This window comes from Andrographis paniculata, unplaced genomic scaffold (assembly GCF_009805555.1).
Source record: "Andrographis paniculata isolate CXL003 unplaced genomic scaffold, ASM980555v1 Contig89END, whole genome shotgun sequence".
Taxonomy (NCBI): Eukaryota; Viridiplantae; Streptophyta; class Magnoliopsida; order Lamiales; family Acanthaceae; genus Andrographis; species Andrographis paniculata.
The window spans coordinates 839,102-853,950 of record NW_026137627.1 but is presented as its reverse complement, the minus strand read 5'-3'; the positions used below and the strand labels follow the sequence as shown (position 1 = coordinate 853,950).

The window sequence follows — 14,849 nt, the reverse complement described above, 5'->3', positions numbered from 1 at the left end:
AACGGTTGGACTAAAATTGATAAAAATTGTTTATAATATGACCAAAATTGATTGAAATTGTTTATATTGTGACTAAAATTGATGAGTTTTTTACATTGGGACCAAAATTGATGAATTTTTTATATTGAGATCAAAATTGATTAATTTTGATTATATTGAGACCAAAATTGATTTTTTTTCCCTTATTATTATTATTATTATTATTATTATATTTTGAAAAAAAGAAAAGGAAAATGTGCAAATAGTCTGATGGAAGAATAATGGAATGAAATGGATTCCCAAAATCTATAATAAATTGACATATGGAATTAAATTATAGAAATTAACAAAAGAATTTGTGAAGTGATTGCACAACTAATTAACAATTAGCGATTCTTGTATTATTATTATTATTTTTAATAATGTGGGAACCGCAGTCGCTACCCGAAAGTGCGCACTGGGTAAACTCCGGTCGAATCAATACTCTGCAAACCAGGCCCGACGGAAAAGTCACACAAGACGAACCATATGAACCATGTGTGATCATAAGTCTAACTCCTACACTACCAGACCATCATTTACGGGACTTATTATTATTATTATTATTATTATTATTATTATATGTTGTTGTTAATAATGGCGAACATATATATATTGATATGATACATGGATTGGAATGTTTTGGTATAAATCATACGTGTACAAATGTATATATATATATATATAATTTTATTACTATATTGTTGTGACATTATAACAACATTTATTATTTAAATATTTTTACAAGTATTTGCATATAATTGGTATATATTTATTGTCTCTTTAGAACATTTCCAAACTTCACACACACGCCCGCAGACAAACATATTTATATATATATATATTTAGGATATATTTCTTTTGCCCAAAATTCCAGGTTTTTATTATTTGGATTTTACGTTTTTTTTAAAAAATATATTTTTTAATTATAAAATATTTCATCATATATTATTTTAATACCAAACTCAAACCAAATTTTTTTCAAACCCATCTAAAAAAATATACCCTAGTTTTTACATTATTTGAAAAAATAGGATTTTTTTTTACAAAATATAATATAAATAAAAAATTCAAACTTCTAAATTCAATCCAAATTAAAAAGAAATTGGGTGTTTCTTTGAGTTTGGTTTAAAAATAATTAATTTAGGTTTTATATTTAAAAAATGTTTGATGAAAGTATTTTGTGAGAAGAAAATATAATATATATTTAAAAAAATATATAAATTCAAAATAGTAATTTTTTTTTTTATAAAATAAAAAGATTAATGAAATGCCATGGATGTTTAATGGCCGAGTGCATGTAGTACCGACATATGCAAATTTTATTTTTTTGATAACCCTCAGTCCTAGTTAAAATGTCAATGTTAGTGTAGACAAAGAGATTTATATAAGTATAAATAGTAAATAATTAAAAAAAAATATTAGTAAAAATAATTATAAATTAAAATTAAGATAACTAAATAATTTAATTAAAATTATAAAATTTAAAATGTGATTAAAATGTATAATCATATTTCTAAAAAAAAATGACAAATTATGTGGAATCAAACTAAAATAGAAAAAATAGATATTTTATGTAGGATGGAGACAGTATTATCTTGATTTAAGCTAAAGTAGTCTTGTTTTTTTTTTTTTTTTTTTTTTTTTGAGTTGTCCCATATAAATATTTTATTTTTATTTATAGTCCATATAAATTTCACTTAATTATCAATTTACTTACTTTTTATTTTTTAGTTGTCAATTTTTTTAATTTAAATCAATTGTATATTTTATTATATGAAGTATGAATTGTTTGTTTGGTTGGATTCAATCCATCTATATTAAGTCAATATTTTCATATTAATTGAATATGTCAATATATAATTTTTCAAATCATCAATTATTTTCACAATTATAAAAATATTTAATTTTTCGATTTCAATGAAACCCTCCAACCCCTTCAACTGTGTCTCATTTACTGTAGACACGAGAATTAGGAGTATAATTAGTGAATAATAAAGAATATATTAGTGAAAATAATTATCCTATAATAAAAATAATTTTAGATTAAAATTAAGATAAATATTTATATAATTAAATTTAAAAAAAATTATAAATTAAAAAAAATCTAAAATGAGATTAAAGTGTATAATTCTTTTCTAAAAAAGAAAAAAAAAATGACAAAATAAGTGAGACATACGGAAATGAAAAGATGGACACTGTAACTGGAAAATAAAAAGATGGAGACGGTAAGTGGGACGTAATGAGTAGTAACAAACTATTATTTTTTTAAAAAAATTATTAAAAATTAAAATATAAAATACAAATAAATAATACCTTTGCTTTGGAAACAAGGGGACATTTTTCATGAGGTGTCAATAAGAAGAACCCTAGCTAATTCAATTATTACTTTCTTATATAAATAAATAAATAAATATATATATATATAATATTTTATGAGTTTTAATAAAAGTAAATAATAATAATAATAATTTTATTTTACAAAATCAATATAATTTTAATTTTTACTTAAAAATAAAAATATTTTTTTTGTGATAATTAATATATATATATATATAATTAGACGAGAAGAGTATGAGATAGGGTTGAATGAATGATTGCAATGTAAAAGCATAATTTAATTAGAATATTTAAAAAGAAACAAAAAGTTAGGGCTTTTCCCATTTTGTCAAAAAAGATTATTGTGATCATATTATGTGTGATTTCCATACATCAATTTCAACCTTTTTCTTCATCTTCTAATACAAGATATGTCATTTTTCATCATTTAATATAAAATTATTTTTATTAATTAAATTATATATATATATAGTAAATTAAATTCCCAAGGGTTAATTAATCGATTAATAATTAAGGCTAGAAATCATTGTCAAACTCTATGGGAATCTTTTATAAATAGGACAGTTAATTAAATATTTTTAAAATAATTTGTTCTGCTATTTAGGGGAACACCAAAGATGCCTTGTGGACCCTTCATTTTTTATTTTTTATTTTAAATAATAATAATAATAATAATAATAATAATAATAATTCTTTTGTCACAAGTAACCATAAATTGAATAATTTTTTTTTTTTAAATATTTATTGAACTATATATAAAATTTGTTGAATAACCAACAACATATATTTAATTATATGAGCCATCATTACGGTTGTAACTTTATTTAACTATAGAATGAATATATTGAACTTATAAATTTGTTAAATAAGTATTGATCTGCTAAAATATATGTTGGGACCGGGTCAATTCAACACTAGTATGATATTATCTGCTTTGGGCTAAGTCCGTACGGATTTGTTTCCAAAAGGAAACATACTAGTGGAGTTCACCACCTCAATCGGGACCGACCCAACACCCGCAGGTCACGAGGACGAGCCCACCACCACAACCAATGTCCTTTGGGGGTCAGCATCTAATCGGGCTCTGATACCACTGTTGGACTGGATACCCGAGCCTACCACCACAACCAATGCCCACTGGGGGTCACCATCTAACCGGTTTTGATACTACCGTTGGGACTAGGTCAACTCAACACTAGTATGATAATGTCCGCTTTGGGCTGAGTCCGCACGGATTTGTTTTTGGATATCCTCCAAAAGACCTCATACTAATGGAGTTCAATTAGAACTTATAAGGTGTGAAGAAAATATAAAATATTGCATTATTTAAAAAAATTATCGAGCCACATAAAATATGAAAAATCGTATTGTTCAACAATGCTAAATATTAAAGTTCAACATCAAATCATTTAGTTTAGTTTAGTGTGATTTATTTGTTTTGATTATTCTTTGTACAATTCTTACAAATTAATTTACCAAATATATACAAGAATGATTTTATTAATCTAGCTAATTTATTTTGAAATATATATTTTTACTTCTTAAAACAATGTTATAAAGTATATGTTTGTTTAATTTGTTAGACCTTTTCATTTATTTATATATGTTATATATACATATATAAATATTTTTAGCAAAACAAAAAATATTAAATTTAAATGTAATATAAATAGGTATTAATATGATTTTCGAAATAAAAAATAACTTTTGAATATAATGTAGTATATATAAACTAAGGGGAGGGTATTCAACTGAGATTTTAATGGATTTTTTTGGATTTTAAAAAGTCTATGGATTTATATGGATTTAGAAAATCCACAGAGTCTACGTTGAGTTTGATGAATTTTAGTAATTGATTTAGATGGATTTCTACTGATTTGATTGAATTCTTTATGGATTTATATGAATTTTGTAGGATTTTAAAATAATTTTTTTATGAATATATATTAATTATATAAGTTTATATAAAACAACAAATTTTATAAATATAATAAATAATTATTAATAAGATAATATTTAATATTAATAAATAATATATAAGTATTAATAAATAATATATATGTATTTACTTGTTATGTAAAATGGTTATATAAAAATAAATAAATAAATAATTTATGAGCTTTGAAAAAAATAAAATAAAATAAATAAATAAATATAAATTAACGGTTCAACAAAAAATACATATTTAAATATTTATTTCATCGTTATCGTAATGATAATATAGTGTATTCAATAATTGAAAAAAAAAATGACAGTAATATAATAATATTTTTTAAAATTATATTTATAATATAAAAAATATATATTTTAAAAAAAATCATAATAATTTGCTAATATATTTTAGTTTTAAATTATTATTTTTATTAAAAATTATAATAATAGTAATAAATATTATTATATTACTGATCATATATACAACAACAACAACAACAACAACAACAATAATAATAATAATAATAATAATAATAATAATTTTAAGAATCCATCAAAATTGTGATTGTAAAGAGAGATTCTTTTAAAAATCTATATTGAATATCTTGCAATTTTAAAAGACTTTTAAAAGTTTGAATTGAATACCTCTATATTTTAAAAGACTTTTAAAAGTCTTATTGAATACACACAGATTTTGAAAGTCCAACAAAATCCTACAAAATCTATATTGAATACAGTCCCCTAAATGTACGATACTATTATCTTTTAGATAGAAAAAAATAAATAAATTTACCGGCTCTCATTGATTGTTTCGAACTTTATTTATAATTTTTTTATGGATTTTGATATTAAGGTAGAAATAGAAAATATAATACTCCTTAAACTGATAGGTTAAAATTATTTCGAAGTTATTCTATTTTAATTTCTAAGTGCATTTTAAAGATTGAGACATAACTCATTTCAATAAAAGATGAATTTAATTTCGTAATATTCAAATCCATGTCTTGTAATAGTAATTCATATGAAATAATCTAGAATGTCAAAAATACTTTGAAATTATTACACTAATATGTATATATGTCCTTCGATTACTGTGTTAATCGGATCAAATCAACATAGAAAACAAACAACGCATATATATAATGACACATGATAATACAATAGATATTTTAAAAGGCGTAATACAATTCTATGTTGTACAATATATTATTGATTTGAATATATTATGGTGTGTTTGTTTGAGGGATTTTGCAAAAAATTCACTATTCATCAAAATTTTCTTCTCAAAAACATCACATTAAACATCTATTTTTTATTTTTTATATTATTCTAAAAATCAATTTTACATTCAAAATATCACATCAACACCTATTTATATCACATCATACAACTATTCAAATTTAAAATTTTTACTGTTCAAATTCTAACTCAAAATTCAAACCTCCAAACACACCCTTAACATATTTATATTGCACAGAACATAAAACACATGTTTATATATATATATATATATATATTATACTCCCTACGTCCCAAAAGAGTTGTCTTATTTTTCCATTTTCGTCCGTCCCAGAACAATTGTCATGTTTCCTTATTTAATAATCATGGTCTCCACTTTATATTCATATTTTTCCAAACTACCCCTAATTATTATTATAATCTACTTTTTAAAATCCTTCAAAAAAATAAAGACATTTTAGTCTTTTACATTCTATTTTATACTCACTTTCAATTAAATACTATTATTCATTCCTTAATTCCCGTTCCAACTCCCAACAAGAAGCTTCTTGTGGGATAAAGGGAATATTATAATTCAACATATGTTATCTTATAACACAATATAAGCTAAAAACTGATCTTATTAAATCACTGTCATGCTGCTGACTAGACTGAATTAGCACATGATCTGCAATTATATATATATATTATATCATATAAAAATAATATATATATATATTTTTTATATTATTTTGTGAGAAATATAGTGTGTTTTAATTTAAAATTGTACCAACTAAATTTTGATTCGAAATATAATTTATTATTATTATTATTAGGTGTTAAAAATTGAATGGGGTCGATTTAGAGGCCATGACTTACGGAAGGGAATAATAACAAGCCGTCACTCTTCCACCAACCTCACACGCATTAATTTATTAAAAAATATTATTAATTTATTATATGAAGTATGTTTTATTTATTTAAATAACAAGATTATTACAATGATGAATGAACCCCTAAAATATATCAAACCCTATGCCCAAATATAAGAAAAATAACAAATTTAATTACTTCTTTCGTCTCTTAGATATTCATTTGCTTTTTACATGTAGTTTTAGAAATATTAATATTATATTAGGACGTAGTAGGAATAAAGTAGAAATGACTAAAATAATCTTATTAGTATGTATGATATAAAAGTAATGGCATTTGTGTAATATATTGTAAGTTGTAAGGGTAATTGAAATGTTAGGTAGATAGTATAGTTACTAAAAAAGGAAATGAATACTCTGTTATGAGATATACTAAAATAGAAAAATGAATACTTTGTTATGGGACGAAGGGAATATTACTTTTATTATATGCTTATTTAATTACGTTTTAGTCTCCCATATTCAAATAATAATAATAATAATAGTATAATACTCCCTCCGTCCATAAACTAATGTCTTAATTTCATATTTGGAACGTCCAATAACTATTGTCCTATTTCCTTTTTTAAACACAAATTTTACATTTTTATTTTTCATTCATTTATTACTTTTAATTTCTATCATACAATTAATGACAAATTTGTTAATTCATAAAAAAAAAAAAACAATCACCTAAAAAACCGTACAAATATACTTTAGAACAATAAAAATGGAACGAAAAGAGTATATATATATATGCACAGATCAAAATTAAAAATTTTCCATATACGACTATATTATATGGATTTTGGGGGAAATGCCTCAAATTTAATATCTTAATTATTGTTATAAATTGTAACGCATGACCATTAATTAAGTGTTGATTAAATGATATAAAAAATGATGAATTTTAATTATATTACAAAGTAATTAAAAAAAAGATTAATTTAATAAATAAATATCTTCATTAGGTTCAAAAAAGAATTAGTCTTAATTATTTGTACTAACAAATTAAAAGAATTATATATCACACGTCGTAACGTGATTCAATGTCTTAATTATTTCTAATTTATTTAGATCTATTTATCTCTATACACGTAATTTGGGTCCCATTTCATGTCATGATTTATACAATAATATATATATAAATAAGTAAATAAATAAATATTTATGTGTATCTATCTATAAATATATATGATATGTGACACCTAATTATTGCCATGAAATCATACATAGTATTGACAACTATTAATTAATTATTTTGTCTCCAATTATATTATATTTTTATCTACTCGTAACTATATACTATTCCCTCTGTTCCAGATACCGTGTCTGTTATACCGTAGACACGGTATTTTAGGAGGGGTGTAATTAGTAGATAATTAATAATGTATTAGTGAAAATAATTATTCTATAATATAAATAATTATAAATTAAGATTAAGATAACTAATTAGTTTAATTAAAATTAAAAAAAATTTAAAATTTAAAATGAGATTAAAGTGCGTAATTATTTTCCAAAAAATGAAAGTGACATGGTACGTGGGACGGACAGAAACGATAACGTGAACATGGTATCTGGGACGAAGGGAGTATTACTCATGGATTAACTTTATGTATTCCATTGCAAAAATAATTATTACAATGACACAAAAATATCTACGTATAATTCTTCAAACCCTAACCCTCCATTATTAATTTAATTTAATTTAATGTATTTTTATTTTTATTATTATTTTATTATTAATTTATTCACACTCGATCATTTCAGAATTTCAGTGCCTCCTAATTTAATTTAATTTAATTTTTTTATTTTTCCTAAATTCCAACTTACGAAATTAAAATTAAATGATCTGGCTGCACCTGGTTGGGTATAGATTTCAGAAACTATTAAAAATTACATTATTTAAGGGCTCCACAAAATTTTAATTTCACCTGTCTAAATTATTAGTTAAGTATATAATCATGCTTAAATAATAATATTTATTTATATTAATTTCCATTGATCTATTATAATTCTAAATCAGAATGTCATATTGTTGAAAAAAAAAATGTAGAAATTCTCTTGACTTTACTTAATATTAATGGGTTTTAGATTGAAAATCCGAATATAATTTTGGTAAATCTATATATACATATATATTTTGGTATGAATAAATCATTTATTTTTTATAAAAAAATTTAAATGATAGTATAGTGAAAAAATCAAAATAAGAAGAGTCTAAATATTGATAAAAAAAAAAGAGTTTAATAATTCAAAATGAATCGATCGAAGTGAAAGAACAAGTTAAAATGTTTATAATCGATCACATGATTGTAGCATCGAAAGGCCGAATTCGATCATTCCAAAATTATTAAAGAGACACAATCAAATGACAAAAAATAGGTCTTGTCTTTGTATAAAAGAGGGCATTCATTAACTAACTTATCTAAGGCTTGGACCTAACTCAATTACCAAAAACCATGTATTTAATTATCTATTATTTATTTTGCACACCACATATAAAGTAACAACTCTATTATTATTATTATTATTATTATTATTATTATTATTATTATTATTATTATTATTATTATTATTATTATTATTATTATAAGCTACTTTATCATTAAAACTTAAAAATTAATTCTTCAATCTAATCTATTTAATTTGATTATTCCTAATTAAGAACCCCACCTTATATTATTATTCATTCAATTAAATGGACATGACCATAGAAATTAAATAGCTAGGTCACTTACTTATATATATATATATATATACATCTACACACACACACATTGGATATGCAAATTTTATTTAATCTTAACTAACAACATGGTTGATTGCATTAGATGAAATAAATTAATTTAATGCTTGTCTCCCTTATTTTGGATTTGTTTGTTTGTATTTATTAACACCAACCCCTTCAAAAAGTTCACAGGATCACAACTTACATTTACATCAAAATCTCTCTCTCTCTCTCTCTCTCTCTCTCTCTCTCTCTCTCTCTCTCTCTCTCTCTCTCTCTCTCTCTCTCTCTCTCTCTCTCTCTCTCTCTCTCTCTCTCTCTCTCTCTCTCTCACACACACACACACACACACACACAAACACACACACAAAAGAAAATTTTCTTTAATTTTTTATGGGTATATTTAGTTAGAGTTTTTTTCTTTCTATCTTTTTTTTTTGGAAGATTTACATATTTTATTTTATGAAAAAAAAATATTTTTATAACATTATTTGATATATTATTGCCCTTAAAATGATTAGATTGAAATAAAAATAAAAATAAAATAAAAAAAAAACTCATTTTTTAATAAAAAGTAAAAAATATGGCTTGAATATCCCTTGCCATATATATGTGTGTGTAAAGTTAAAAGTAGGATTTTGGAGGGTTTATCTCAGGATGTTGATGCCTAATTTATAACTTTACCAAGATTTCTTCAAACTTCCCACAACACACATATAAAACATATATATATATATATTATATTTAAATTCATAAGCATAATGGTAACTAACCACTCACGAATAAGCTACTATAATAATAATAATAATAATAATAATAATAATAATAATAATAATAATAATGTAAAAATAAATCCATCCACCATGCCCCCCCCCCAAGGTACCTATCATCAATCATCATACCTCTCTCTCTCTACATATAGATATATACATACACATGTATATCTATATATATGCATGGATTAGCACCCATCTCCTCTACAAAAATAATAATAATAAAAATATATATATAAATATATAAAAAAAAGAAAAAAAAAAAAAAAAAAGAGACTTTAAGGAGGAGATAGAGATAGATATTGTCAGAAGACAATAATCTTGCCAGAAGCTTCTTTGAAATCCAATCTAAACAAGATTCTCTCTACTTTATTTAATTTCTCCTCGTTTCGTTTTAATTTCAATTTTCTCCTATATACCTTCTATACATATATATATGTGTATGTATATCTAGAGAGAGAGAGAGTAGAGAAATTATTATTTAATGAAAATGGGGTTGAGAGAGGTTGGGAAGAAACTGCCAGCAGGATTCAGATTCTATCCAAACGATGAAGAATTGGTGTGCCATTATCTTTCCAACAAAATTATTACTGCCAATGATCATCATCGACATCTCCGAAGAGGTTCCCTCACCCTCGTTGACATCGACCTCCATCTCTGTGAGCCATGGCAGCTCCCTGGTATATATATATATATATATCCATATAATTAAATAATTCCATCCTGCATGTAATTTCTTTAAATTAGGGTTTTCTTATTTATTTTTAAGAAAATTATTTGGTGGTTTAATTATTTAATTTGATAATTTTATGTAGGGAAGTGATGAAAGACAGAAAAAGGGATTTTTTTTATTTTTTATTTTTTGGTTTCATCTTTTCAAATGGATTAATGAATTAATTGAAGCCATGGATTTCTTTAATTTCTATATTTGTTGTGTCTTTTCCACAGATCATTTAACCTAATTGTTAATTTCCTGCTTCATTAATTTAATTTAATTGTTTATAGTACACAAAATTTATTAGTAATCATCCAGACACAGGGGCTACCTCACCCCTTTAATTTATTTATTAATTTTTCTGGAAAAAAAAAAAGTAAGAAAATCAGGGTTTTTTTTTTTTTTTTTTTCAGAAGAAAATTCCCTATTTAATGTAGCTTCTAAGGGGAAAAAAAGTTGTGGAAAACTAACAATAAAAACACAGAGAAGAAAGTCTTGTGTTGTCCAATATCAAGAGAATATGTTATTATTATTATTATTATTATTATTATTATTATTATTAGGTGATAAGGCAATTATATAAGTGTGACAAGACTTCCCAACATAAATTCCATTAGTTCACATGAATTTATCATCATCGTATAGGTACATATTGATATATATATATATATATATACATACTTTTAGTTTATAAGAATCTTTGGTGACTCATAACCAACATTTTTGTCAATTTCCCAAAAATTGCTCAATTAATACATATGTATTAATAATTGTAATCAAGATCTATTTCTTTACTATATTTTAATTGTAGTATGTACAGTGTATTTTTTTTTAGATGAAATGATCGTTTAATTCTATTCACAAATATATATATATCCACACAATTTTGTAGATGTGGCAAAAATGAACTCAAACGAGTGGTACTTCTTCAGTTTTCGCGATAGAAAATACGCGACGGGGTTTAGAACAAATAGAGCGACAACATCCGGCTATTGGAAGGCCACCGGAAAAGATCGACCGGTGGTGGACCCGAAGACTCGCGCTGTCGTGGGAATGAGAAAGACTTTGGTATTCTACAAGAATAGGGCTCCTAATGGCGTCAAGACGGGTTGGATCATGCACGAGTTTCGCCTCGAAAACCCTCATCTCCCGCCTAGGGTTTGTTCGCTACTACGATCATTTCTCTTTCTGTCTTTCTTTCTCTCTCTCTCTCTCTCTATATATATATATATGAGAAGGGATCCTCATCACAAAAACCCTAATTTTCAACCCTTTGCCCCTACACTCAATAGCTATACATGCATTTTTTCAATATGTCACTACAAAAAAAATATTGTTTTCATCGCCTAATTGTGTGTTCATTTGACCGGACATGAATTTTAAGAAAATTAGATAAAAGTATAAGTTTTTAATTTTTAGGATAAAGAAAAATTAGGAAAAGTGGTATTTTTCTATTAAAAAGAAAACGAGAATAAATTTAGATGACAATCAGAAAATGAAAGTGTGAATAAATGAAAGCGATACTTTGAAATGGGACAGATGAAAATGATGAAAAGAGTACTTTGAATTGGGACGGAGGAAATATTTTTTGGATCCCTACCATTTATATATCATTCTAAAAAATTTGGATCGTCAATGCAGGAAGATTGGGTACTTTGCCGAGTGTTCTACAAGTCAAGATCAGGTGTTGGCGAAAATGGCGAAACATCGATGATCAACATCAACCCTCGAGATGATGATGATATGTTAAACCCTAATTGCCCTAATTTGGGGGTTCCTTATTCTTCCCAAAACAATAATCCACTTTCCGGCACTTCATTCTCCAATGCCCTAATATTCGATCAATATCCGGGTGCAAACCCTAACCCTAATCCTAGTGCATCATCGACGGGGTTATGGCCCAAATATCTTCATGAATCTCATGCCAAAATCGAATCTACGGAGACTAAGTGTGAATACGACGACTATGGATTGTTCATGCTTGACTTCGATGGATCCACCATTCAAGATGTCATGGGATTTGGCGATGATCGCAGCTCGGTCCTCGTATAATCGCCAATAAATGTCGAAAATCTTCATTATGATATATATGTGTGTGTGAATATATAATATAATATATATATTTGTGTGTATGTATGTATGTAGCAATTTGTGAGAATTATATTAGGGCTTAGAGTGCATGAGTGTGGTCTTTTTCTTTTTGTTGTTGGATTGAAGAATTGCTTGCTTTGTAGTTAAATCAAATTGTTGGATTTGGGATTGCATTGTAGGGTTTTACATATATGTATATATATATATATATTTATATATTCATAATACATGTTTCTTATGGTTTATATTTATTCATCATCTAATACTTTATTAACTTTAATTAATATGTCTCTGTAGTTGATTTTATGGGAACAGTTAAGTTAGCCCTAATTAATACATATAAAAAATGTAGATTCATATCCTCCCATATCTATATATCCATTTGTTTTTTGCAGGTAAAAAAAAGGGGTATTTGTAATGTTAGGTAAATAGTGTCGGGATTGGGTCAACTCAAATCCTTCCAATGTGAGACTTGAGTTTGCACCTCAACAATCCTCCCTTCCTCCCTTCAAACCAAGGACCAACCAATGGACTGACCACCTCAATCGGCATCCGCAGGTCACGAGGGCGAACCCACCACCACAACCAATGTCCACTTCACCATCTAACTTGTCCGCTTTGGGCTGAACCCGCACGGATTTATTTTTGAATATTCTCCAAAAGGCTTCATACTAGTGGAGTTCACTTGGGACTTATAAGGTGTATAATTTTTTCACAACTTCCAATGTGGGACTTGGGTTTGCACCCCAACATATAGTACAATTACTAAAAAATAAAATGAATACTTTGTAATTAGACGGACCAAAATAAAATGGATAAATTGTTAAGGGACGGATGGAATATTATATATGTATTTGTGTTAACATACATCTTAAATATTTCGAATTAGATATATTGAACATTAAAAAGAAATATTGAATCCAGGTGTAAATTAAAGCTCTGTATACTGCCTAAAACTAATGAGTTTGTTTGGTTAATTTTTGTTTTAATAGTATTTTAATGTGATATTTAGCTCAATAATATAATTTTAGATTTGAAACTCAAATCAAACACACCCAAAAATAAAAAGAAAATGAAATATGTTATGGTGTATTTGATAACGAGAATAAAATTGCATAAATATAATAGCAGATAATATAATTTTTTTTAAAAAAAAATTAAGTAAAGAATGAGAATCCATTATTCTATTTGGTGAAACAAATAATCCAGTTGAGTGTAAATATATATATATTCAATTGAAAAATAAAAAATGAGATAAAGAATCGATTTAGGAAAAAATAAATGAATCAATTAAGAGAAAATTTCAGGAAAACGAGAATTCATATATAAAAAATTATTATTGTTACTGAATTTTTATTTAAATAATAATTTAGATATAAGTTTTATAAAATCAGGATAATATATATTTTTTAAATTACTAAAATTAAATAGTAAGAAAAATAAACAACTCGTTCTCAAATTTCATTTATCTTAAATTATATTACAGAAAAATAAAAATAAAGAATAAGAAAAAGTTTATTTTTTTTTTAAATTTCAATTTTCTAGCTCAAATAAATAAAAAATTGAAATATTTTTATTTTTCTATTCTCATTTTATTTGTACCAAAGAGACCTTAATTGCTTACATGTTGGAAGACCAAAACTTCTTGCTGAATTACATTATATGTTGGGCTGTAACAGGCGAAAGGCCCAATTAGCCTTATTGGATATGGCCCAATTGTTTGTGCAATTTCAAAATTTTATTTACTTTTATTTTCAATATTATTTTCTTATCACTTATCAAAATTCATATATAGAAAAATATATTACATATAATTTCTAATTTAAATATTATATAATTTTTGTTTTTTATTTAAAATATTACATTTAACAGCTGCTTATATCCTTTCATTGTTAAAAAATAATTTTCCTTCCATTAGAATAATCTACTTACTTTTGTCATTTTTAATTGGTTGGTCAGAAATCAATTTATCCATTGTTTTTTACTAATTGTACTTTCACATAACATAAAATAAAATAAAATAAAATAAACTTAAAATTTACATATTATTACAAAATAATACTTCATCCGTTCCATAAGTATCCATTTGCTTTTTGAACGAGGTTTTAAAAATATTAGTA

At 24.8% G+C, this 14,849-nt stretch overlaps 1 protein-coding gene across 2 annotated transcripts; it reads left to right on the top strand.

The window, feature by feature from the left end:
• Positions 1–10,174: 10,174 nt before the first annotated feature.
• On the top strand, positions 10,175–12,905 carry LOC127243032 (NAC domain-containing protein 21/22-like). Of its 2 annotated transcripts, none has more exons than XM_051262869.1 (3): positions 10,175–10,603; positions 11,571–11,796; positions 12,280–12,905. In XM_051262869.1, exons 1-3 carry the CDS (start codon positions 10,590–10,592, stop codon positions 12,688–12,690), a joined length of 651 nt encoding a protein of 216 aa, XP_051118826.1. In that variant the 5' UTR covers positions 10,175–10,589; the 3' UTR covers positions 12,691–12,905. The 2 variants fall into 2 exon arrangements, with proteins under 2 accessions (XP_051118826.1, XP_051118825.1); XM_051262868.1 differs by having other exon boundaries at positions 11,531–11,796.
• Positions 12,906–14,849: the final 1,944 nt, after the last annotated feature.